At 47.3% G+C, this 23,749-nt stretch overlaps 8 protein-coding genes across 8 annotated transcripts; 3 read left to right on the top strand and 5 right to left on the bottom strand.

Annotated features, from left to right (window-relative positions):
• Positions 1-121: 121 nt before the first annotated feature.
• On the bottom strand, positions 122-826 carry N7478_001301 (putative DNA repair protein Dds20/Mei5; the record flags this gene model as incomplete). The annotated part of the gene is made up of 1 exon (XM_056917516.1): positions 122-826. One exon carries the CDS (start codon positions 824-826, stop codon positions 122-124), a length of 705 nt encoding a protein of 234 aa, XP_056785396.1.
• A 144-nt stretch (positions 827-970) lies between these two features.
• Positions 971-3,699, bottom strand: N7478_001300 (ubiquitin ligase complex subunit HRD3; the record flags this gene model as incomplete). Its single annotated transcript, XM_056917515.1, has 4 exons — positions 971-1,389; positions 1,457-3,385; positions 3,473-3,604; positions 3,663-3,699. The coding sequence occupies 4 exons, from the start codon at positions 3,697-3,699 to the stop codon at positions 971-973; spliced, it is 2,517 nt and encodes an 838-aa protein (XP_056785395.1).
• Positions 3,700-4,567: 868 nt separating this feature from the next.
• On the bottom strand, positions 4,568-10,602 carry N7478_001299 (DNA-directed RNA polymerase II subunit RPB1; the record flags this gene model as incomplete). The annotated part of the gene is made up of 6 exons (XM_056917514.1): positions 4,568-4,583; positions 4,638-9,484; positions 9,550-9,620; positions 9,686-9,839; positions 9,928-10,122; positions 10,180-10,602. 6 exons carry the CDS (start codon positions 10,600-10,602, stop codon positions 4,568-4,570), a joined length of 5,706 nt encoding a protein of 1,901 aa, XP_056785394.1.
• An 867-nt stretch (positions 10,603-11,469) lies between these two features.
• Positions 11,470-13,128, top strand: N7478_001298 (Set1-mediated histone H3-K4 methylation subunit Swd1; the record flags this gene model as incomplete). The annotated part of the gene is made up of 5 exons (XM_056917513.1): positions 11,470-11,539; positions 11,596-11,657; positions 11,721-11,809; positions 11,865-12,005; positions 12,081-13,128. 5 exons carry the CDS (start codon positions 11,470-11,472, stop codon positions 13,126-13,128), a joined length of 1,410 nt encoding a protein of 469 aa, XP_056785393.1.
• A 969-nt stretch (positions 13,129-14,097) lies between these two features.
• On the bottom strand, positions 14,098-15,392 carry N7478_001297 (class I SAM-dependent methyltransferase; the record flags this gene model as incomplete). The annotated part of the gene is made up of 2 exons (XM_056917512.1): positions 14,098-14,989; positions 15,061-15,392. The coding sequence occupies 2 exons, from the start codon at positions 15,390-15,392 to the stop codon at positions 14,098-14,100; spliced, it is 1,224 nt and encodes a 407-aa protein (XP_056785392.1).
• Positions 15,393-18,655: 3,263 nt separating this feature from the next.
• N7478_001296 (uncharacterized protein) lies at positions 18,656-20,489 on the top strand (the record flags this gene model as incomplete). Its single annotated transcript, XM_056917511.1, has 6 exons — positions 18,656-18,962; positions 19,196-19,295; positions 19,364-19,430; positions 19,612-19,955; positions 20,109-20,235; positions 20,349-20,489. The coding sequence occupies 6 exons, from the start codon at positions 18,656-18,658 to the stop codon at positions 20,487-20,489; spliced, it is 1,086 nt and encodes a 361-aa protein (XP_056785391.1).
• A 740-nt stretch (positions 20,490-21,229) lies between these two features.
• On the top strand, positions 21,230-22,066 carry N7478_001295 (uncharacterized protein; the record flags this gene model as incomplete). Its single annotated transcript, XM_056917510.1, has 1 exon — positions 21,230-22,066. The coding sequence occupies one exon, from the start codon at positions 21,230-21,232 to the stop codon at positions 22,064-22,066; it is 837 nt and encodes a 278-aa protein (XP_056785390.1).
• Positions 22,067-22,250: 184 nt separating this feature from the next.
• Positions 22,251-23,721, bottom strand: N7478_001294 (tRNA guanylyltransferase; the record flags this gene model as incomplete). Its single annotated transcript, XM_056917509.1, has 8 exons — positions 22,251-22,469; positions 22,547-22,651; positions 22,712-22,800; positions 22,880-23,055; positions 23,121-23,165; positions 23,235-23,366; positions 23,561-23,650; positions 23,708-23,721. 8 exons carry the CDS (start codon positions 23,719-23,721, stop codon positions 22,251-22,253), a joined length of 870 nt encoding a protein of 289 aa, XP_056785389.1.
• Positions 23,722-23,749: the final 28 nt, after the last annotated feature.

Raw genomic sequence — 23,749 nt, 5'->3', positions numbered from 1 at the left:
ATCCAGGTATCCATCGTTGTATCGAGTCCGATTAACGTCGGCTCGATATTGAGCGTTTTGAGCATGAATTCCATGGTAAATTCCTAACACCATAGTTAGTTCATCTTGTATGTATCAATATTCAAGAAGTCAAACTCGCCTCGCTCTGATCCTCTTCCTCGTGGAATCCTGCGCAGTTCTTGGGATTCGACGAATTATAGCCTGCTGCGTCGGTCCCTTCCATATCAGCCGCGTCATGTTGCCTTTGCGGCTCCTCATACTCCCATTGCATAGTATCTCGTTTGCTGCGTTCCCTCCAACCGGCCATTCCTCCCATTCGAGCCACGCGTTCTTGGGAAGTAGCAAAAACCTCGTCGGCTGCTGTTTGGGCTACAAGGCGCCATTTGACAATCAATGCTTCCAGCTCTGCCTCTTTGCCGGACGACTCAATTCGCAAAGCTTGTCGCGCATTATCAAGCTCAGAATGCAAAGTGTTTAATCTCGATTGACAAGAGCGGTGTTGTTTGGTCAAAGACAGAATCTCAGGGTTGGCTGGGGAAGAGCGTGTTGGCGTCCTCATTGGGTGTATTCTAGGGGGTCGATCCAAGACGATAGCCGGTGGGCCCGCTGGAGGTGTTAGTTGCTTTTGATTTTCATCGATCGGGGTTTCAGGCGAATTAAAATGTGAAATGTTTTTGGGCGGCGTTGACAACGCTGGCTTTAATGATGTGGACTCAGATGTGGGTTCTGTCAAATCGGGCTTGCGTAATGGCGACTTAAATGGCTTCGATAATGTTGCATTGGCAAGGAGGCGGCGACGTTTAAATGAGCTCCTTTCATCTGCCATTTTGATTGAGATGGTGTGAGATGAAATAAGTTAACACAAAATGATTACAAGAGAAGGATGAGTTCACATGCAGGCAGTGCAGATATATATGGCTTATCGATAAGGAATTTTATCTACTAAAGATCGCATACAATACAAAATTCGTCAATGGCCCACACCGCCAGCCACCCACTGCGCAAATTCAGGGTCGCCAGGCTGGGGGAAGAAGCCTCGGTCATTAGCTGCGTTGGCATTTGCATTTCCATTCACGTTCGCATTCCCATTGCCATTTCCTTGGTTAGCAGCGTTCTGATTCTGCCGGTTGCGCTGCTGCTGTTGTCGGATGTACAGCAACACAAGAAGAGTAGCTGCCAATCCAACAATGAGCAGGCCTTCAAGCATGCCTTCATCAATATCAAACTCAAGGTCATCGTAGTAGCCGTCATGATGATCAGAGTCGATGCCAGGCGCCATGAAGTCGTCATCATTTGCGTGGGCTTCGTAGAGCTCTTGGTAATAAGCCGCTTCGTCGTTCTCAAGGAAGGCAGTAAACCATTCTTTGAGAGTACGTGGAGGTTTGGCATCTAAATTGATTGTTAGTATCATCGTCAAACCCCCATATATGGAAAGCATAGGGACTAATGATCTCACCTTCATCGTCACGGATTGGGTTGATGTCTCCGTTCGTGATACGATTCCAATATCCTCGAGCTCGCAGCTTCAGCAGACTAAGCTTCACAGGAAGATAGGCCTCTTTGTTAGTGGAAAGAGCCAAATCATAATATCTTTTCGCCATGTGGAAATCCTGTTCCACGGCCACGCCGTTCTCATGCATCCAGCCCAAGTTCCAGTATGCTTGGGCACTGCGATGTGCCTCCGCTGCACTATGATAGCAGGTTGATGCCTTCTCTGCACTAGATAAAGCACCAGTGCCCGCAAGATAATAGTCACCCATCTTGATCAATGAGTCGATGTTGGCTTGCTTAGCTGACCGGGTCCAGTATATCAAAGCGAGCGCAGTATTGCGCAGTAAGGAAGATGATGACTTCTTAATCCACGGAAGGATATTACTGAGTGAAACCAAAGAGCGATGCTCGTCAAGGATATAGGCCACGTTAGCCTGAGAATGTTCGTATCCTTGTTCCGCTGCCATCATTGCCGGAATAAGCGCAGCCTCCTTATCACCAGCTTCGTATGCTTCATTGGACTCCTTGATGGCTGAGTGCATCACCTCCGCTTTCTCAGAAACCATCTTGTAGTAAGCAGCAGCCACGCCACAATGACGCTGCCTACCTACGCCAAAATTGGCCATCTCCGCGAGATAATAGTACGCCTCCATCCAGCCGTGGCGGGCGGCAAGTTCGAAGTAGCGTGTGGCGGTAGGTACATCTCCTTGATCTAAGAATAAAGCACCGAGTCTCGTCTGAGCAGCTGGTAAATCATCATCTGCCGCTGCCTTGAAATATGAGGATGCCCCATATGCATCTTCAGGAACATGAATACCATGTAGGTACATCAAGCCCATCTGGTACTGACAAAGCGAATCCCCGTTGACAATACCTCGCTTGAACCAGGCTATGGCATTAGCGGGATCCTGTTTTACTCCCTCGCCACGTAGATACATCAACCCAATATGGCCCGCAGCTTTAGCCGCCGCCGCATCAAGTCCAGGAGCGGGGCTAGAGACAACGGTACCATCTTTCTTCCAGTATTTCCCAGTAATCGCCCTGAAGTACTTCATGGCTTTATGGAAGTTGCGAGGTAATCCACGAGCACCGTCGTAATTCATCTTTCCCAGCGTGAAGGTAGCCGACAATTGACCCTTGCGATGCATAAGATCCAAGAACTCTAGAACATCCTCCACACTAGACTCAGTAGTGGCCTGGTTGGGGTCTTTCGCATTATGTCCGGAGCTCGAAACACTAGCCCCTTCCCCATAAACACCACCCTCTTCATCTGCCCATCGATAAGATTCTCTAATCATAGCATGACCGCCAGGTGGACCAGATCGATAATAATCCATGGCCTTATCAGCAACCCTTTTGTAATACATGACAGCATGTTCACAATCCTTGGGCGTGCCGATTCCAGTATGGTAACGGTATGCAAGCGTCATTTCCGATCGTGTATTTCCTCCATCCGCAGCGAATTCATGATACATCAGCGCTTTAGCCTGATCACGCTCAACCGCCTCACCAACACCAGTCGCATACATGAATCCGACCATGGACTGAGCCGTAGTGTTACCATCCAGCCATGCTAAACCGTTATACCACATGAAAGCCTCGCTGAAGTTCCGTGGGTGTGTGAAGTTTCCGTAGAAATTCAACTCCGCAAGAAGAAATATCGCATCCGGGTCCTGATCCTTCTCCGCTGCTTCTCTCAGCTCCAATACAGCCTTTGCGACGGTCGGGTTGATCCTCCGATCGGTGTTATCTGTAACGGGACCATTCATGAACAATATCCGGAAGGCTTCGCGGCCATAGTGCAAGGTGTAGCCGAGTATACCGCTGGGCTTCTCGATTTGAGGAACAGAGGGTTTGATCGACCGTAGTGAGTTCCAGGCATTCTGAACCTGGTCTGTCAGGTTAGGAAGAAAGCGAGATGTTAGTTCTGGATAAATCCAATCCCCTCACGCGACAAGATCCCAGGGAAGGTATTTCTCACCACTTATAGGCCGAGGTCCATGCTCTCCCGATTCAAATACATATTCTTGGTATTGAGCTTCGCCAGCGACATCAGTCGGCGCGCTGTCGTGTAGAGGCTCTTGGGTTGACCCTGCTGCATATTCTAAGAGCACTTGTAGGAGGTCAGCATGCGGAGATGTCACGATCGCGGGGGTACAGAGGTCACATACGCAGGGCCGGCAATAAACTAGAGAACGAGGTTCTCATTATGCCAGGGATATTTGAGAGGAAAATAAGAGAAAGAGTCGCATTGCGACCTATTGAAAGATAAGAATTATGGGGACGGGGAGGGAGAGCTACCGGTGATGTAGTTCCAAGCGGCCACTTGGCTTGACGGAGCTTGGTTTTACCGACGGGCGAATCAGCGCTACGTTTGGCCTTGTACTAAATGTTTACTACACAACTTACTTTGAATCTATCAAGTTTCAAATCTACAAAGGAAAGGAAAAGAAAAGAAATTTATAGGAACGACTGTCATTAAATTCTTTTTATTCAACTCCCTGAAATCTGTGTACAGAACAGGAGAAAATCAAACCAAATTCACAAAAGCCCCGTTGCGCTCTTCATGCAATAAAAAGAAAAGGACTGAAAAGAGAAAAAGATAAACTTCGACAGTCATAGGAAAGTCCAGAAGAAAGCTCATACTGGCCACGCTTGAAAGAACGCTCTTTGAGAAATCAATCTTGAAAGCCGTTCCATAAAAGGTTGCTTGCACTAGCTCAGTCTTCCGGCCTCGCCCATGACTATCCGCCAGAGAGCAAGGGGCAGAAGTCGTTCACAATTTTGAAAGTAAAAAGAGACTGACTGCTGTAAATTGAGCATCTTGGGAAGTTGCAGAGGGGGGCAATAAATAAAAATTGATAAAAAAAAAAGCCGATAAATGGCTTCGAAAGTTGCTAAGAAAACAGATACAATGGAATGGGTGGAAAGCCCACAGATCGTGAAGAGAAAATGATCATCCAATTCCGAGATGTCATGTGCGAGATATTTTTCTTTCATGTTTATTTGAATAGGTTGGTGATGATACAATGGTACAGCACGAGCCATGAATGAGCATGCTTTAACTGTCCAAACTTCACTGACGCGGGGACCTGATGACATTGTTGATTAGAGCACATCTTAATAAGAACCAAGCATTGACTTACGTAGGGCTGTAAGCCGGGGATGTCGGGCTGTAGCCAGGGGAGGTAGGCGACGTCGGCGAGCCAGAAAAGTTTGGAGAGGTTGGCGAATAAGACTGGGGGCTCGTGGGAGACCAGCCAGGGGAAGTAGGAGTATACTTGGGTGAAGTGGGGGAAGTGGGGGACAAGTGCCGACCGCCACCCAGCGCAGGGCTAGTAGGACTGTAACTAGGCGAAGTCGGGCTAAAGGCAGGCGATGCCGGACTAAAGCTAGGTGACGTAGGGCTGTAGTTGGGGGATGTTGGCGAGAAGCCAGGCGAAGTTGGTGAGTACGACGGAGACGTAGGTGACGCTTGGCCATAAGCTGGAGATGTCGGCGAGTAAGCCGGCGAAGTCGGATTAAACGACGGACTCGTAGGTGAGAAGCCAGGTGAAGTCATCCGAGGACTGGTCATACCAATACCAGGCGATGTGGGAGAATAGCTCGAGGATGGGGAGTATCCAGGAGATGTCGGACTGGTATTGAACGGACTGCTAGGAGAATAACTGCTAGCAGGGCTACGAGCACCTCCGGGACTCAATGCACCAAATTCATGACCGAAAGATGGGTATCGGGGTCCACCGGGTGTCTCTGCGCCAGGCTGGCGAATGGGCGAGAAGCTTGCATCCGGGTCGCCATCCGCCAAGTATGGGGAGCTGGCCATAGGCGATCCAGTATCGTACTGAGTTGCAGCACCATCTGGAATGATGGCGTCCTTGGCACCAACACCGCCCATGAGACCGAATCGAGCATTGTTGGAGACAACAGTGTTAAGCAGGTTCTGATCCAAGTAGACATCAAACTCACCCGTTCCAGCGGGGGCCATCTGTCCAAGAATCAGATTCTCTGACACACCGCGGCAGTCGTCAAGCTCTCCGAAGGCAGCAGCCTCAAGAAGAATCTCCACAGTCTCTTCGAAGGAACAACGCATCAGCGCACCATTGTCAGCGCGGTTGATACCGTGACGAGTGACAGGAGTCAGGTAACCGCGAACAGTCATGACATCAACCAACAGGGCCAAGTGACGATGGTTGACATAGGAACCATCGAAGGCCAGCACCTGAGTCAACTCACGAAGGACGGCAGTACGAGCTGCCTCGATACCAAACACCTCAAAAATTTCGATGAACTGGTTAGAGTATGTACGCGTAGCGTCCACACCAGGAATAGCAAGAACAGGAGCCAAAGCGGAGCCACTGGTCTCCAAAACCCACTCCTTGCAGAGGGGATCGGACTTGCTAGTGAACAAGGTACCGTCTTCAAGGATGCGAACAATGCTTTTTTCATTGATGAACGCACGCTCGACGCCAGGAACACCACGAAGGGTCAGAGTGTCAAGAAGATGCTGCTCGAGCTTCTTCAGAGTAACATCGTACTCAACATCATCATCTTCATCGTCCTTGTAGTCCTGGATTTGACGGATACGAATGACTTGCTCGTCGGCGTTGTTATCACTGAAGATAACAGCAATGTCACGTGGGTAAGCTTGCTTAATTCTAGCAGCAACCTCCTGCACAGTAAGACCCTTATCCAGGAGCTTAGGTCGACTGAGAATAATACGAAGCAGCCACTTGGACTGGTGAGCGGGATCTTCGCCAACATCCTCAGGGATAATGAAGTAGGACTCCACCATATCCCGATCGTTCTCAATGACTGTAGACTGAATCTCGGGATCATAATAAATCTCAGTTGCTTCAGTGACGGATCGCAAACTAGTGTGTTCCACAACACTTCGCAACTGTTTGGCACCTTCCTTGTTGAAAGTATGCTCGGGCTCCTGGTAAACAGTCATGGAAGGAGTCTTGATGTTGGTAGCAACGTTCAGAATTTCCTTAAGACGAGGCACACCGAGAGTAACGTTCTTGGAAGAAACACCAGCAAAATGGAAGGTATTCAGTGTCATCTGAGTAGCAGGCTCACCAATAGACTGAGCTGCGAGAACACCGACCATTTCTCCAGGATTAGCTGTCGCACGAGCGAAACGGCTCTCAATAGCACCGAGCACATGTTGGAAGGCAAGTTTATTGAGGGAGTATTCCGTAACAAGTCGTCGGAAAGCAAGACGACTACGCAACTGAGCCTTGAATAGCAATGTAGCGTTGTCCTGTGCCTCGCGTGAAATTTCATCCTCACCACGAACAATCAATAGACGGTCCAAGAGAGCCTGGACTTGAGGAATGACCTCAGCGGGGTGCAGGTCACTAATAGTGCCTTCGCGAATACGGAAAGTAGTTCGCGCCATTTCAAGAATTCTTTGAATGTTGATGGGAAGCTGCATCATTTCTTCGTCTTCCTTGGCAACAGTACGGAGGAAAGCACGGTCCTTAAGAAGTGTCTCCCACTCCTCGTCGAAGTACCTCTGAACCTCCATATCACCGGCGATCTCATTGGCCTGCTCCAGGACATCAGGACCAAGACTACGCTCAGGGTCCATGACATCAACACGGAAGCGATCACGAAGCTTGTCATCGGAACAGCGAATGATGTCAACACGTTGGTTCTCGATGTGTGCACCATCCAGACCATCCTCTCCGTAGATAAATTGAATAATATCGCCAAGAGAGTTGCGGACTGTACCATCATACTTGACCATAACTTCTTCCAGGGCCTTGACCAGCTTACGCTGAATGTAACCAGTCTCGGCGGTCTTGACAGCCGTATCGATCAAACCTTCACGACCAGCCATAGCGTGGAAGAAGAACTCGGTGGGGGTAAGTCCCCGGAGGTAGGAGTTCTCGACGAATCCACGGGACTCAGGAGAATAATCATCCTTTGTAAAATGCGGCAAGGTACGGTACTTGAAACCAAAAGGAATACGCTTTCCTTCGACTGATTGCTGTCCGACGACGGCTGTCATCTGGGAAATATTGATGGTGGATCCCTTAGAACCGGATCGAGCCATTTGAATGGCGTTGTTAATATCCTTCAAACTATTTTCGGTAGCAGCACCGGCCTCATCACGAGCGTTGTTGAGAGCACGGGATACCTTACTCTCAAAAGTCTCACGAACGTTCATACCAGGCAAAGCCTCCAAGGTATTCTCAGTGGCACTAGCGGTGATCTGTTCGACTTCCTTCTTTCGCGCACGAACGGCGTCCTCAATCGCATCAATGGTTTTACGATCTGGAATCGTGTCACCAATGCCAATACTGAAACCATTGTGTAGGAGCCAGTAGTTGACAATGCGCTGGGTACCATTGAAGAAGTGGACAGCTTGGTCGCATCCGTACTCGTTGAAAATGGTATGAATAACACCTCCACCACTGGCACCAACGGTCTTCTTGGAAAGGACACCGTACAACAGCTGACCGCCGTGAATGAGCAAGCCACCGTCATTAAGAGGACTAAATTTCTCGGAGAGTGGCGAGCTATCCTTGTCGATACGCAGCAGATTCAACCCAGTGGGGAAAGCCATACTGATCATCTGCTTTCCAGTCCAACGAGGACGGGGTTTGAGGATCGCAGGAGGCGGGATGACACCATCCCATTCAGGGACCCAAAGCATGATATTCATGACTGCTTCCTTGGATAGGAAGACATCACGACGGCAAAGTTTGTAAACACCGCAAAGACTGTCTTGGACAATACCCATCAAGGGACCATTGCGCTGAGGAGAGACAATGTTCTTTGGGACGAGGGCCAACTCTGAAAGTTCAGCGCGAGCTTCCTCGCTCTGGGGAACGTGCAAATTCATTTCGTCACCATCGAAATCGGCGTTGTACGGCGATGTGACAGACAAATTCATTCGAAATGTCGAGAATGGCATGACACGGACACGATGTCCCATCATGGACTCCTTATGAAGAGAAGGTTGACGATTGAACAAAATTACATCGCCGTTATCAAGGTGACGCTCAACCTTCCAGCCATAAAGCAGTTGTTGAGCTCCAGCACGCTTAGCGTGGCGAAGATCGATACGTTCACCGTTATCTCGAACAATGTACCGGGCTCCAGGATGGATGTTAGGTCCATTTGAGACCAACGCTTGCAACTTTTCAATGTTGTAAGGCGTCACCACCTCTGGGTAAGTCAAAATCTTTGCAGTCGAATAAGGCACACCAACTTCCTCAAGGGAAAGGTTGGGATCACCAGTAATGACGGTACGAGCCGAGAAATCGACACGCTTACCCATCAAATTCTGACGCAGACGACCTTCCTTACCCTTCAAACGACTACGCAAAGCCTTGACAGGTCGGTTGCCCTTTTGCATAGCCTTAGGCTGACCGGCAATGTCGTTGTCCATATACGTTGCAATGTGATACTGCAGCAGGGACTCAAACTCACGAATAACGTGCTCTGGAGCACCCTCTTGCTCGCAACGCTGAACGTTCTGGTTCGCGCGCACAATTTCAGCAAGCTTATAAGTCAAATCATCCTCACCTCGAGCGCCACTTGTAGCTCCCATCATAACACTAGGCCGGACAGTCGGGGGTGGGACAGGAAGGACTGTAAGAACCATCCATTCGGGGCGGGCGTAGTCGTTGCTGAGACCCATGATACGCACTTCTTCGAAAGAAATGTTGCGGAAGATGTTCAGGGCCATTGAAGGAGTGATCACCTTCTTCTCTGGCTGCGCCATTTCCTCCTCCATCATAGCCTTGCTGGGTTTCCATGTGCCGACGAGAGTGATACCTTCCTTTCGAACGGTGGGCTGGGCGTTGCCACATCCACCATGGAAATTCTTCTTCTCCGAGCCCTCTTTTTGAAAATCCTCATCATCTGGTGATGGATCGGCCTCGCAGATTAATACATCCTTCGAAAGTCGCCAGATGTGGTCGAAACGTCGCTTGGGGTCTCGCATGCGTAAGGCTTCCAAAAACTTGGAATCGCTCTGTGAAAATTGTCAGCAAAAAACAATGCCATGCAAGATTTGCCATCCCACGAGGGATGACTAACCGTGTTGGCTTTGATCTTTCCACAGTTGTGGCACACTGTCTCCAAAAGCTTCTTGATTTTAGTCAAGAAACCTAAACGGTGAAGAGAGTGTCAGCAAGAAACGTAAATTGCCAGCAAATTTTTTGGCATTACGAACCAATGTGGAAGACTGGAGAAGCGAGTTCAATATGGCCGAAGTGTCCAGGACACTCCTTTGGGCCTTCCTCGCAAGTCTCGCAGTTGTACTGGCGGTCGATCGTACCCAACCGCGGGTCATTAACACCTTTTGTTCGGGGTCGTTGACGTTCATCCTATTATTTGCCATTAACGTTAGAATAGTTGCTTTAGAGGCACCAGAGAAGTGGCTGGTGAGATGAAAGGTGATAGATTAGGCAATACCATTGTCTCCGGGTATTCAACGTGAACCACACTCATGCGCTTTATTTCCTCCGGCGAAAAAAGACCGAACTGAATCTCCTTCACGGTGCGCAAAGGCGCCTTGGAGTAGGGGAAGAAAACGTTCGACATGGTTGCGGTGATGGATGCGAAAAGGTCGTCGAAATTCGTGATCGGTGAGCTAGGCTGAGCGCGGATCTAGCAAGAAACGAGAGATCTGAGCTGGGTTAACGCGCAAAGGCTGAAAAGACAGACTGGCAAGGATGCCCGAAAGTCAAGTTCACAGAAGGCGATGATGAAACGAAGGTGATGCGAAAGTAGCTGGCCGGCTGCGGCCTTTGCCCTTGCCACGAGGGCGCCGGCGACCTGGGATTTCCGGAAGTCACGAAGCCGTGAAAAGGAGAGGAAAGGGGGCGATGTCGCTAGAGGTCGCGTAACGAGGTTCGCCTGAAGAGATATCGCGATGTGGAACGCGATATTCTTGGATGGTGAGGTGATGGAGGTTGCGTCGGGGGGAGGTTGTAAGGAGGTGGTGAAGGTTGCCTCACCCGCTGATGGGCTCGAGTTTTCCCTGGACTCACTTAGCGCGCCGGGTGCTGGGTGACTGTTACCGGAATGGGAAGGCGGTATCCTTTCCCGAAACTTGGCAGAAATGGAGAGATCTGGTGCCTCAGGCATAGGTATCTGCCTTCACCTAGTTAGTTAACTAACTATAGACTTGCATGGGTCTGAAGTGTCAATTCATTTCAAGCTGGGTTGAGGGAATTGAAGAGCTGAATGCCTAATTTAACTTAGCGCTTGACTTCGCCAGGTCCAATTTTTGAAATACTCTGGACACACCCAAACAAATTGAGATTAATTCTCTGAAGTCATCCAATCTCTAAGCAAATCAGATAGATCCATTCACCACTAATCCATTCAAGTTGTTATAATAGTCTAACAGCAAAATATGCTCTTAGCTACATGACTATATATTCTATAGAGATTTTCATAAATATTTACTATGTGGTGGGCATTTTTCAGTTTGATTTCAATTTTCAACGTTGATTCCGCTTGTACATCCAAAGCTTTTATCCAAAATATATATCAAACCATACTACTGTTTCAAGAACATACTATCAGAAATCCTAAGCACTTAATTTCCAAAGTGCTTCATTCCCACAAAAATCGATGCCTTGCAATGAGCCATACAATATAGACAATTATGAATATTAATATCACATCATCGAGCTAACTTAACTCCAACATTCTTTCAAGCTCAACTTTATACTCCAGACCGGACCAATAAAATGTGGACCCATATCGGGTTCACCGCCCTCCACAATTCCTTCTGCGGCGGCAGATCAAAAAGCTCAGGCACAACCTTGGATGAATTAATCGTTACCTCTAACATTCAACACTGCTTGCGCTTGAAATATCAAGGTCCCTGACCCTAGATTCGATCAATCAGCGCATGTTGAATGAGTCTTGCTACATCCCGGCCGTCCCACAACTGGCAGGCTGGGAATACAATCCATCAAACATCTCCGAACACCCGTCCCCGCAATGAATCTCTCACTCATTGATCCATTTATCCTGGCGCAGGACTACCCAGATACCCTGACTGAGAAACTGAGTACGCCCACCACAAAGTATACCTCAGTCAAGAACAACCGCTAAATGCTATTATAGGGAGTGGCCATGCTGCCTGTCTCAAATTCAATCATACAGGCGACTACCTCGCATCAGGACGTGTTCGTTATCACCATGCCCATGCGCATGAACAAGCGTATACTGATATAATTGATATTCTACAGGTCGACGGAACAGTCGTGATCTTCGATATCGAAACCAATGGCGTCGCGCGCAAGTTACAGGGTCACACTCGTCAAATCCAATCAATCAGGTAAACAACACAACCCTACAAACGTGACCGCAACGAAACTAACAATTGAAATCAGCTGGTCACGATGCGGTCGCTACCTCCTCACCTCCTCCCAAGACTGGAAATGTATCCTCTGGGACCTAGATGACGGCTCCCGTCTCCGAACAGTCCGCTTCGAAGCCCCAGTCTACATCGCCGAACTCCATCCATTTAATCAGTCCGTCCACCCATATATTCCATCCTACTCACCCCCCAAAACCCAAAAAACCAAATGACTAACAAACAAACCCAGTCTCCTCTTCGTCGCCTCCCTATTCGAAGACCAACCCGTCCTAGTAGACGTCTCCAACAAAAAACCTATAAAACGAATCCTTCCCTCCGCCCCCCTCCGTCCCCCAAGCGAAGAGACCGACCCAGCCCTCATAGCCAAACAAGCCGCGCAAGACGCAAAGCACTCAACCTGCGTAACAATCTTCACAGCATTCGGCAACCACATAATATCCGGAACCTCCAAAGGGTGGATAAACATAATCGAAACAGAAACCTGCACTACAATCCACTCCATGCGTCTCTGCAACGGCGTAGTGATACTTCTCCGCCTCGCCTCGAACGGGCGCGACCTACTAGTCAACAGTTCAGATCGAGTAATTCGCACCGTCATAATGCCCGATCTATCACAACTCGGCATTGATCTCGATGCCTCCTCAATAAAACTACACGTGGAACATAAATTCCAAGATGTCGTTAACAGACTAAGTTGGAACCATGTTACATTTTCCTCAACAGGAGAATTCGTAACAGCAACCACATACATGAATCCAGACATTTACGTCTGGGAACGATCCCACGGCTCATTGGTAAAAATCCTCGAAGGTCCACGCGAAGAACTCGGCGTTGTGGAGTGGCATCCTGCCCGACCAATGGTCGTAGCCTGTGGCCTTGAGTCCGGATGCATATATACATGGGGGATTATCAGTCCACAGAAATGGTCTGCTCTTGCGCCTGATTTCGGAGAAGTAGAGGAGAACGTGGAGTATGTTGAGCGGGAAGATGAGTTTGATGTTCATCCTGCTGAGCAGGTTCATCAGCGCAGACTTGATTTGGAGGATGAGGAGCCCGATACTGTTACTGTTGATCGGGTTAAGGAGATAGATGTTGATCATGATGCTTTTCCTGTTCCGGTTTTGTTGGATATAGAGGATAGCGAGAGTGGGGAGGATATTGTTGCTGTTGGGCCTGGGACTATGAGGAGGCGGACGCCTGCGGGTGGGACTCAGGCTGAGCCGGAGGATATTAGGGCTAATGGGTCCAGGGGGTCTGGGAGGAATCGAAGGCGCTGATTTTCCACCCTGTTTGTTTGTGTTTCTTTTTCTTTCTTTTGCATGAGTGGCGTTGGAAATGTTAAGGCATTATAGGAGGAATTGGTTTATAAGACTGGGCTACCTGTACAGGCGGGTGGCATATTACATTTATTCTTCACAGTTCAAGCTCTAGAGCACTTTTTCTACAACAGTACCTTTACTATATGAATACCAATCAGACCATTGAATCGAAGGTTGAACGATGACGAGAACTTAATATCAGTCCTATATACGTATTTTAGAAGGCAATATCCAGATAAACAGTTCAAGATTCAAATATACATATAGCATATGCTATCTAGCGCAAAAAGGTATCGAACAAGACAAGAAGAAAAAGTAAGTAGGTAGAAAACCTGTTAGAAGAATGGCAATGGCAAGTCATCTGGCTAGCAAACACAACCACAGAACTTGAGCTAAGAGACAACCCTGGGTATATACCACAAGCCGAAAGAAACAAACAAGCCTAACGCCGCGCCGTAATGCTAAAAGCACAGTGAAAAGAAAATAATCCAGAAAGCAAGTCATGATATGATATCTTTTTTTCATGTCCTGTCCTGTCCTGGCCTGGCCTATTCCCAGGATTAAACCGGGTACATGTATGGATTGAACAAGGACATGAATCTCGACCAGTTGAGTATAACGTATAACCTTAGACAACCTCCTGGTTATCTTGTTGGTAACTCTGAGACGAGATGAAGAATGGAGTTGACGGTCATGGTCCCATGACTAGTGTTGATTGCACTGCCAGAGACCGCGTATCACGAGGAGCATGTATTCGTAAGATGCGAAATGAGCAAGGAATTGTATTAAGCACCAAAAGCACCAAACAGCCCAATTCAAAGTAATGAATCAATCAAAAGCGGACCTGATTGATTAGCCTAACTTCCCCTAAGAAAAGAAAGGATGCAAGAACGCTCAAGTACCACCAGGGTACATCAATATCCAAGCTTACTTGGTAAGCGGCTTGCGCGCCTGATAAATATGCAGGATATTATAACAATGTATATCCTTGTTAAAAGCCTCCGACTTGACATCCGTTGCCATCCGCTGAATCTTCTCAATAGGCCACCCATAAGCACGACTAAAAGCCGCCAAACTCAACGGCTCAATACTCTCCGATATAGCAAGATTATACCAACTCGCCACCTTCCGTTCATGTTCATCCGTATGCCACGGATTCAACGGAAGTCCAACCATCTGATGGTCAATCTCCGTAAAGCCAGCTTCCTGTAGATTCCTCACAGCCTCTCTCGAGCTATGAGAGACAGGACGATTTCTCGACTCAGTAGCATGTTTAAGCGCAGAGTACCAGTGCCGTAACGCTAGACCGGAAAGCGAACGATCATCGCAGCGAGGTTCGAAGTCGATTTCTACCTGTTCGAACCAGGCGCCTGGTCGGAGGTGTTCGAATATGCGTTTATATAGGCTTGCCCAACTTTGAACGGACCCTGAGCCCATTTGGAGGTGGATTAGATCCCAGGAATCTTCGCCCATTGCCCAGGGACCTTCGAAGTCGAAAGGGGCGTGGAAGTCGACGTTTTTAGGTTTATTGGCAGGTTGCATTGTTGCTAGGTCTGTGCCGACGACGTAGGAATCTGGGTATTTGTTTGCGACTTCGATGCACCAGATGCCTGTTCCGCAGCCTAGATCTAGGATTCGGGAGTTGGCTGGAGTTGGGGCGTAGATTAGACCGTCGGAGGCTCGAGCAACGGTCATCAACTTATGGAAAATGTCTAGACGATCTTGTTCCTCCTCATCGCAGGGGAGAAGGTACATGCCCTTGTGATAGCCGTGATATAGTCGACCGTTTTCTGAGATGGGTGGGTATTTTTCAGGAATTCTAGTAACACAAACAGATGGTTAGCTCAATTGCGTTTTTCTCTTTAACACGGAGGATGTGAAGTAACATACTTGCGATTGTTGATGATAACGGGCGGAGACCGAGAGATATGTGATATTTGCGATGCTTGTGATGCGACCGAGCCATTGCTGGTAAATCTTCCAGTGCGACGGGGGTCCCGATCTCGTTCAGACGGATCTCGATCGGTAATGGTATAAATATCCATAGCGGTAGACGTTTGTCGTGATCGCGCCCGTTCGCTTGACGGAACCGACTGAGAATGAGAGTAGTACCTCGAGCGACCACTCTCACTAGCCGGGGTATCGGACTTGTATCTTTTCGGAGGCGGGGGAGAAGAGATCATAGGAGGCAAATGCCTTAAACGGTCGTCGTCGAACGGCATGTTGATTTGAGTTTGAGTTTTGGTGGGCGGGTCACTGACGCGACGGTCGGGGAGAGGAGTAGGGAAGGGGGGTGGTTGGTACAAGTTGGTCGCACAGGGGGGGGGGAAGAGGTGATGATGATCCAGTTCCCAGTTTTTTCACGATCTATGATCGATTGGTCACGCAGTTTTCCCAGCCACTTGATGCAGGTGAAATGCGGATTGGAGGATTGTAGGAGCTCGAAGCTCAGAAGTAAGGGTTTCAGGGTTGTGGCTGCGGGCGAGCTTGGACGAAATTGAACCGACGGGAAACGAGCGAATATCAGGAGGAAAAAGATTGGCTGGAGATGAGAGGGACACCAAATATCGAAGTCGAACTTGAACTTGAACTTGAACTTGAAGGTGCAGGGGAAAAGTTGCGCATCAAGCGAACCCTTATGCACCGTATAATGACCAGCCCTTCATGCCACGAGATTGTCAGAAAGAAAAAGTGTGTTATTGATGAGCAGGGTTGGAGCTCGGAGTCCTTGGAGTCGGGTAGTAGTGGGGCTGGAAGAGAGGAGGATGGGGGGAGGATTAGAGACAGGGACAGAGAGAGGGAGGATGAAGAAGCGAGAGAGAGAAGAAAGGAAAATAAGCCCAGGAATACGGGTTTAGGGGCAAAAGAGAAATAAAAGAGAAATAAAGAATCCAAGTTAGTGTGTGCCAGTATTTTGTATTTCGGGCCAAACTATAGAGTCCACTGTGTACTAAGTATATCCTCCCCACCCTTTCCCTCTATTGTTTAACGAGTCCTCTTCTTCTCTATCCTCTATACTATAATACAGTAAAGTACCTCTCCAGGGCTTCAATACCAGTCTTTACTAGTCAGTACCCAGGTACTCTCGCGCCTGATCGCAGGCTCCACCGGGCTGATCATTCGACTGCAGGGTGAAGGCCAATGAACATGGGTATCCAAAGCCCTGGATTCGATCCAACTCATCAGCATTAAGCCCGATACGGAGGAGTTTAAACCACTTTTCTTCTTTCTTCCTCTCCTGCAATCCTGTTCTCTACGGTATTCTCAAAACTTCAATGATCGACCCAAGTCGCAGACCCACAGTCTCCGGGCGGGAGCGCGGACCGTCTGGAGCCTACATTCCTACTTTTGGGTCCTGTCGTGTATCGGGGGGAAGTACAACCCACACAGACACAGACAAGCACAGACCGCTCTTCTCAAACCCAAGGGACTGGATGGTTTGAACAAAACTTCCCTCGATCCTGGTAACCAGTATCCGCCCCCAACTCTATCCCGGATCAAGTCGGTGTCGGGTCCATCCGCTAATGATTCGGGGAGATTGACTAGAGTTGACGCACCTCAGATCCTCTACAGGGCCTCGACAGCCAAAAAGCTACACAGCCACCAACCCCAATTCATTTCGTGCAGCCGAACAAACCCTGTATTCAACCCACACTCTCGGGTCTGTGGATTGCGACACAAATTAAATCCCAAAACCCATTTAATCAATTAAAATTAATCTAACTAGGCGCCCGGCCATACCCCTGCGGAAATCCTGAACCATGAATGGATCCGTACAGTAAGTTTCCAGCTTGCTGGGACGAGGCTACTCTACAGTACCTCCAGAGCCTAGTACTACTTGGGACAAAGTCAAAGAGATCCTGTCTCAATTTGCCTCCCGCCTACCCTTGCCTGAATACGGACACTCGTCATTCTACCTATCACTTTCTTTCTTCTGCTTTTCTCTTTGTTCCGTCATATTTGTATGTAATCCCTACATCCCCTGTTGATACATCCGAGAGACTGGATCAGCCGCTGCCAAAACCGAAAAAAATGGAATTAAGAAATAAAGAATTATAGACAAGAATTCGCGCTCGGATTCTAAATTTTTTTTTAAAAGAAATAAATTCCGTTTTTCGGAATAATCTCTCGTTTCCATAATTAAGTATAATATATCTATAGTAAAGGTAGCGACTACATTCCGTATAATGAACTTCGGTAGCGAGATCGTCAATGGAGTCGAGTCGAGTCGGTCTCCACCCATTTCCTACCCCAAAGCGGCATCTTTAACGATTTGATTTGATTTCATTCGATCCATAACTTCATCTCATCACACCAGGCCAGGTTCAACTGTGATGAGTGGATCTCGCCAAACTTGAACCCCTCTTTGTTCGTTCCACGGGGCGGATTCCCTGCTCTCCAGCATTCATTCAGCCTTCAGCCCCCAGCTGCCTCTCCTTACAGGGATTAAGTACCGATCCATGGACATGGACATGGACATGGACAGCTGAGTATCTTCCCCGCTTCTCTCCAAGTCTCAGGATGGATGTGTGACTCCGCCGATCCGTCGGATAAAGTAGCCATCTGCTGTACATACTATTTTCTATTTGGCCTGGATTGGTCGGTTTATATTTCTAGTATTTGATTTAAAATTTAGATTTAGATTTAAAATTAAATTAGATTTCATACGTATGTTTCCTCCGATTTTAGGATTTGAAATTCTAATCTTTAATTAAGAGCGTACTGCTCCAGACGTACCTCTGAATGAGGATGATCTGATTATCTTACATATGAACCTTAGAACTAATAGTGTCTTTTTTGTTTTATTTTATTTTCCTTAATTTAACCTTGAATGACAAGGCCAGGAGAATTCTATTATGCTGATAGCCCTGGAATGCTTCCGTTGCGCATCCAGTTATCCATGTTAAGTACTAGGTGAAGGATAAGTATCAAGCCTAGATCAGACCATGGAATTTTAATTTTTAATCACTTCAATCTAGTTCAACTCTACTTGAAAAGGAGCATGACATTATCTTCCCAAATCATAACGATCATGATGCTGTTGTTCATGCATCCATAGTAATCCCCAATATACCCCGTACTAGACAGCGGTGTGTCTGCCCCACGCAAATAAGGATTTTTTCTTGGCCAAAACCTCAGTATACACAAAAATCTGATCACACCAACCAAATCATCCAAATCACCCAGTAGCCACCAGCAAACAAATACAAATACCACTAACCAGAAATATCCACAAAAGGAAGAAAAAGAGAAAAAACCCCCCCAAAAGCCAAAACACACAGCAGGAGCCCGCCATTCCCCGCGCCTCATCAGCCACAAGGAATCCTGCTTCAGATCTACTTCTACCCGGTTGATCTAACCCGACCCAGGATCATATCTACGGGTACCAGAGTCAGATCGGACCAGACTCAAACTCGGAGTGAAAGTTAGAGTTACAGTTACAGTCAGGCAGAGAGAGAGAGAGAGAGAGAGAGAGAGAGTCGTCATGTACGAACTCCAACAGGTTAGCGCCACGACATTGTCGCTCCCAGAGGACAATTACATTTACTCCATTGCACCATGTGCACCTGGTGCCCTGGCCGCTATCTCATCCGATGATTCACTACGTATCTTCGATGTGAATCTTGATCTGGGTACATCGGTCATTTCACCAAAAGCACACAATGAAGGCGTTACCTGTTTGCGCAGCTATTCTACCAGTGACTCACAGTTAGTCACTACCGGTGGACGAGACGGAAAGGCGAAGTTGTGGGATATTCGTGCTGGAAGTATGGTTTTGGAAATAGAGACAAGTAAGTACAAATCGAAACGATGACCTAACGAATATTAAGTCTTTTCTTTCTTTGTTATTTCCTTTTTTGCTTGTTGGAGCCTTTGATCGAGTGATTCATCTGGGACTATTTTCCGATCTGTCAACTACAGGTCAGATCCTAGTTGCAGGTTCCGGGATCAGCTCGACGGGTATCGGGCAGTTTTTGCATAATCATGCAAGGATGACTAGGGCTTTGCTGATCAATCTATTTAGACAAAAATCTCCCTGTTCTTTCTGTTGCCTGCAACCCTCACACCAACACTATTGTCACGGGTACAGAGCTTGTATCGTCCCAAGCAGTCGTTGCTCTCTGGTATGATGATCAATCTAATAGAATAGAATAGCTACAAAAGCACAGAACAACATCTAACTATTCTGCAGGGATATCAGATCAGCAAACGCGCCCCGTCTTCAATACGTGGAGAGCCACAATGACGACATCACAGAGGTAAGCAGTATGCATCCAAGCTATAAACCCTAGCTACCACCTACATTTGTATCTTTATGGATATGGATATGGATCCCTACCCATTCATCCATAAAAAAACCACCAACCTTGACAGTCTCAATCTCACCTGTAATAAATACCATATCAATCAAAACTAATCTCACATCCACCCGTGGCACAGCTTCAATATCACCCGACTCAACATAACATCTTACTCTCCGGCAGCACAGATGGTCTCGTGAACGTATACGACACAACGATAACCGACGAAGACGACGCGCTAGTCCAAGTAATCAATCACGGCTCCGTACATCATGCTGGATTCCTATCTGACAGTGCCATCTACGCACTCAGTCACGATGAGCATTTCTCCGTGCACCCGGTTACGAATCCCGATTCTGCAGAGCATGAATCCGAGCCTGAGATTGTGGAATTCAATGATTTGCGTGAGCCGCTAGGCTGCGAGTATGTTGTGCAGCTTTGCATGGGCGCACAGGTACCTTTTATTGCGGCTGGGAATAAGTTGTAAGTGAAGTCAATGCTGATCTTTGTAATTGTGTCCTGTCTCGTCCTGTCTTGTACAAGACCGTGTTGTGTTGTGTTGTGTTGTGTTGTGTTGTGCTTTGTTGTGTCTCGTCTTCGTCATGTTGCTCATATATCTATCTGTCTTTGTTCTAGTGACAAGCGACTCGATCTTGTACCGCTGATTTCCGGTCCAAACTGGCAATTCGACCAGGATAATCTCTGGCGCTTACCAGGTGGCCACGGGGAAGAAGTCGTGCGTTCCGTATATCTGGATGACAAGGTATGTATTTGTATATGTATACTACAATACAATCACTCCAATCCAGCAAGCCATCCCCCAATTTCCCCCTCTCTCCAATGCCTTTTTTTTGACGCTAATTCACTCCACTTCAGACCCAATCTGTCTTCACCTGCGGCGAAGACGGATATGTACGAGCATGGAAACCCAATGGCGGAGAATACCAGTCCCAAACCGGATTCAAATCTTCACGCCCAAAAGAGAGGAAACAGAAGGATAGATTCCGGCCGTACTAAAAACTGCGGACAACGCAGTAGGCAGCTTAGGCAGCTCGGGCTGGCGGTTAGTCTGCTGTGTAGCGTCGGGTGACGATCGGCCGAAATAGATTTCAATGTAATCGCTTCCCTTCAACTGTTAATTTGGTCATTCACGAGTAGTAAGTACTAGGTATCTATTTTAGTAATTCAAAGGTTCATTTTGTGCGCTTATTTACATTGTACAAATATTGAAATAAGCTTTAATAGGGGCAGAGGGATCTTGGAACTGGATTGTTGTCTTCAGTAAAGGAGTGAGTTCATGCGTCTAGGCTACCATTTCCATCTCAATATACGTACTAGTATTCCATGAAATTAATTTATCCAAAAAGTTCTGAGAAATGCATATCAAAGCTAGACGTATGTAGACAATTTAAGGCCTATAGTTGATATAAAATCACGTGACATGTTCCAATGGCCCACACCACTTATCGGTCTTATCAGGAACCATTTTTTTCTCATCTCAATCCCTAGACTTTTCTCTACAGGGCCTACAAACACACCCGGGCTTTGACTCTACAAACCAATACCCTCCATTCGTTCAAACATACCCATGATATAAATTCTACATCTCACAATTCGACCGCACACCTAGCCCGGTCACCACCAAACCCTACCTACTACCTATCTATCTCAACCAAACCAACCCACCCCAACCCATACACCATAAACCACCCACACCCAACCCAAACAAACCAAACCAAACAATATATATACAAAAAATGGACGCAGCAGCCTACCTAATGCGCCACGGCTGGGCCGGCCACGGCAATCCACTGAACAAAAACTCCCGGCCAGGACCCCACGCCGGCCTAGGCCTAACAAAACCTATCCTCGTCGCGCGCAAACAAAACAATCACGGCGTGGGCAAGAATGTCACCAAAGACTCTGCGACAAATCAGTGGTGGTTGCGCGGATTTGAAGATGCGTTGAAGGGGTTTGGTCAAGAGACAGTTGTCGAGTCGACTGGGAATGCACTTACGAGTGAATTGTATCGGTTTTTCGTGCGGGGGGAGGGTCTAAAGGGGACGCTTGATGGTATGGATGTGAAGAAGAAGGAGGCAGAGAAAGAGAAAGAGAAGAGCAAATCCAAGAGTTCGAGTTCAAGTTCTTCAAAGTCTAAGAGGAAGCGTGGGGATGATGATGACGAGGAGAAAGAGGCGAGGAAGAAGGCTAAAGCTTTGCGGAAGGAGGAGAAGAGGGTGAAGGGGAGTGGGAAGGGAAGCGGTTCGAGCGATTCGTCGAGTGAGGAGAAGAAAGAGAGTAAGGAGGAGCGTCGGTTAAGGCGGAAGGAGAAAAAAGAGAAGAAGGAGAAGAAGTTGATGGAGAAGTTGAAGAGATCTGAGGAACAGAATTATCCTTCGCCTATGTCGACTGAACAAGAAGGGGATGTGGATAGTTCCGAAAGTTCTGATCGGAAAAAGGAAAAGAAGGAGAAGAAAGAAAAGAAATCGAGCAAGAAGGCTACTAAAGAGAGTGACGGTGCTGAGAAAGCAGACTCCAAGTCTAAAAAAGAGAAAAAGGACAAGAAAGACAAGAAGTCCAAGAGCACTGTATAACCGGGACGCTATCGGCAATAGTGCCAGCGGATAGAAGCGATGTATAGACTTTGCATACGCGTTGACACGCGATCAAGATACCCTTTTGTTTGGAGATCACCACATATATAGTCAGAATAGACATTTGTTGTACTTTTATTTTCTTTTTATCTTCATCCTTTTTCCAGGTTCTCATCCTCATAAATCAAGTCTGCACGGGCAACTTGCCCGCAGACCCAGAAATAATCCACGGTCTGCGTGCCCAAAACTCATCCTTAATGATATCAACATGGTCAATGACAACCTTTGCCTTTCGGCGTAGCTTCTTCATCTTATCCTGCTGTGATCTTGACTGTTGCGACTCTGGGACAGAAGTCTCATCTTCCACCGATACGGAAGAAGGCTTTGGATCTTGAAGTTCATACTAAGGTATATAGGCATTAGATACTGAGCTCGTAGAATATCAAGCGAAGCGAATTGAATGGTCTTGTCTTGTCTTACCTGACGATAAAGCACACTGCCTTTCTTATAAATCTCCTCTTCATTATTGTAGTTCATGCCGAATCGCTTAAAGAGAATCTCATTCTTGTCGGAAGACACGGTACCCTGGTATTATTAGCGAATCATCCTGCCTCGCTTCCAAGATACAGGGGGAAAAAGACATACTTTCAACTCCTGCTCTGCATCGGTATTACTCATTTTTCCTTGCAGGACCATCGTCCAGAATGTAGTGTTGTAGAGGTTATTGATGTGACCTAGTGCACGAATTAGCATTTTCTTGACAATTCAATGCAGATAATTTCAAGACTAGCTTGGAAGTCAAGAGAAACATACAATCGACCTGTCGCCAGCTCATGTAATCACGCAGAATTCGCGATGAAGGGTAGATGACTGCGCGCCCATCAAATGAGGGGAGATAAGGCGGCTTGAGTGGACTTGAAGGGAAATAAGACGACCACAAATAGATATAGTATGCTGTGAATGTCGAAACAATAGTCGTTACCAGTTTCCTATGATTGATTTCATTAATGCCATGTCTTATTAATCTCGTCACATTGATAAACCATAGACTTACGCGCTTCGACGCTCAAAGAGCTGGGAATTTGGATGGAAGACAAAGCTACACATATTAGTAAACGACCTCCATGTTCCCGGAAAGGGACATTGAAGAAGTTAATTCGAAACATACCTGAACTCATCGCTGACGCCATAGGCAATGCATAGATCTGGAAGATCCTTCATGACCTCAGCCGCTGCTGCATTCATGAGATCCAGTGCCCGGCGGTCATTAGGCTTTTCAAAGGCGTAGTGATCCGAGAGTCTGACGAATAATTAGACATGATGATCAAAGCTAGGCTGCAAGTACATATAAAAAATATGTAGCCGGCACATTTCAATGTTCCGCGGGGCTTGGCAAAGAAAGCGTTGCAGTAAATGATGCAATCAATTACAAGTCCCAAATGATCGATACATTCCAAGGTTCTGCTTCTTGTGCGTGGAGTAGAGGAGGCTTACTTGTGAAATCCTCTTCCGTCGATTCGAACCACAATCCAAGTATTGGGCAGCAAGAGATCTGGCTGCTCGAAGTCCTTGACATATTCAAATCTGGCAAAAATTGTTAATATAATGCTGGAAACTTGGCGGGTAGGTTCATTTTCATACTTTGAATTCGCCATTTTTGCCTGTGTGCAAATGACATGCAGT

Source organism: Penicillium angulare (assembly GCF_028827245.1).
Source record: "Penicillium angulare strain IBT 27051 chromosome Unknown utg000001l_segment0_segment0, whole genome shotgun sequence".
In the NCBI taxonomy this organism is placed as follows: domain Eukaryota; kingdom Fungi; phylum Ascomycota; class Eurotiomycetes; order Eurotiales; family Aspergillaceae; genus Penicillium; species Penicillium angulare.
This window is presented reverse-complemented; position numbering and strand designations above follow the sequence as displayed.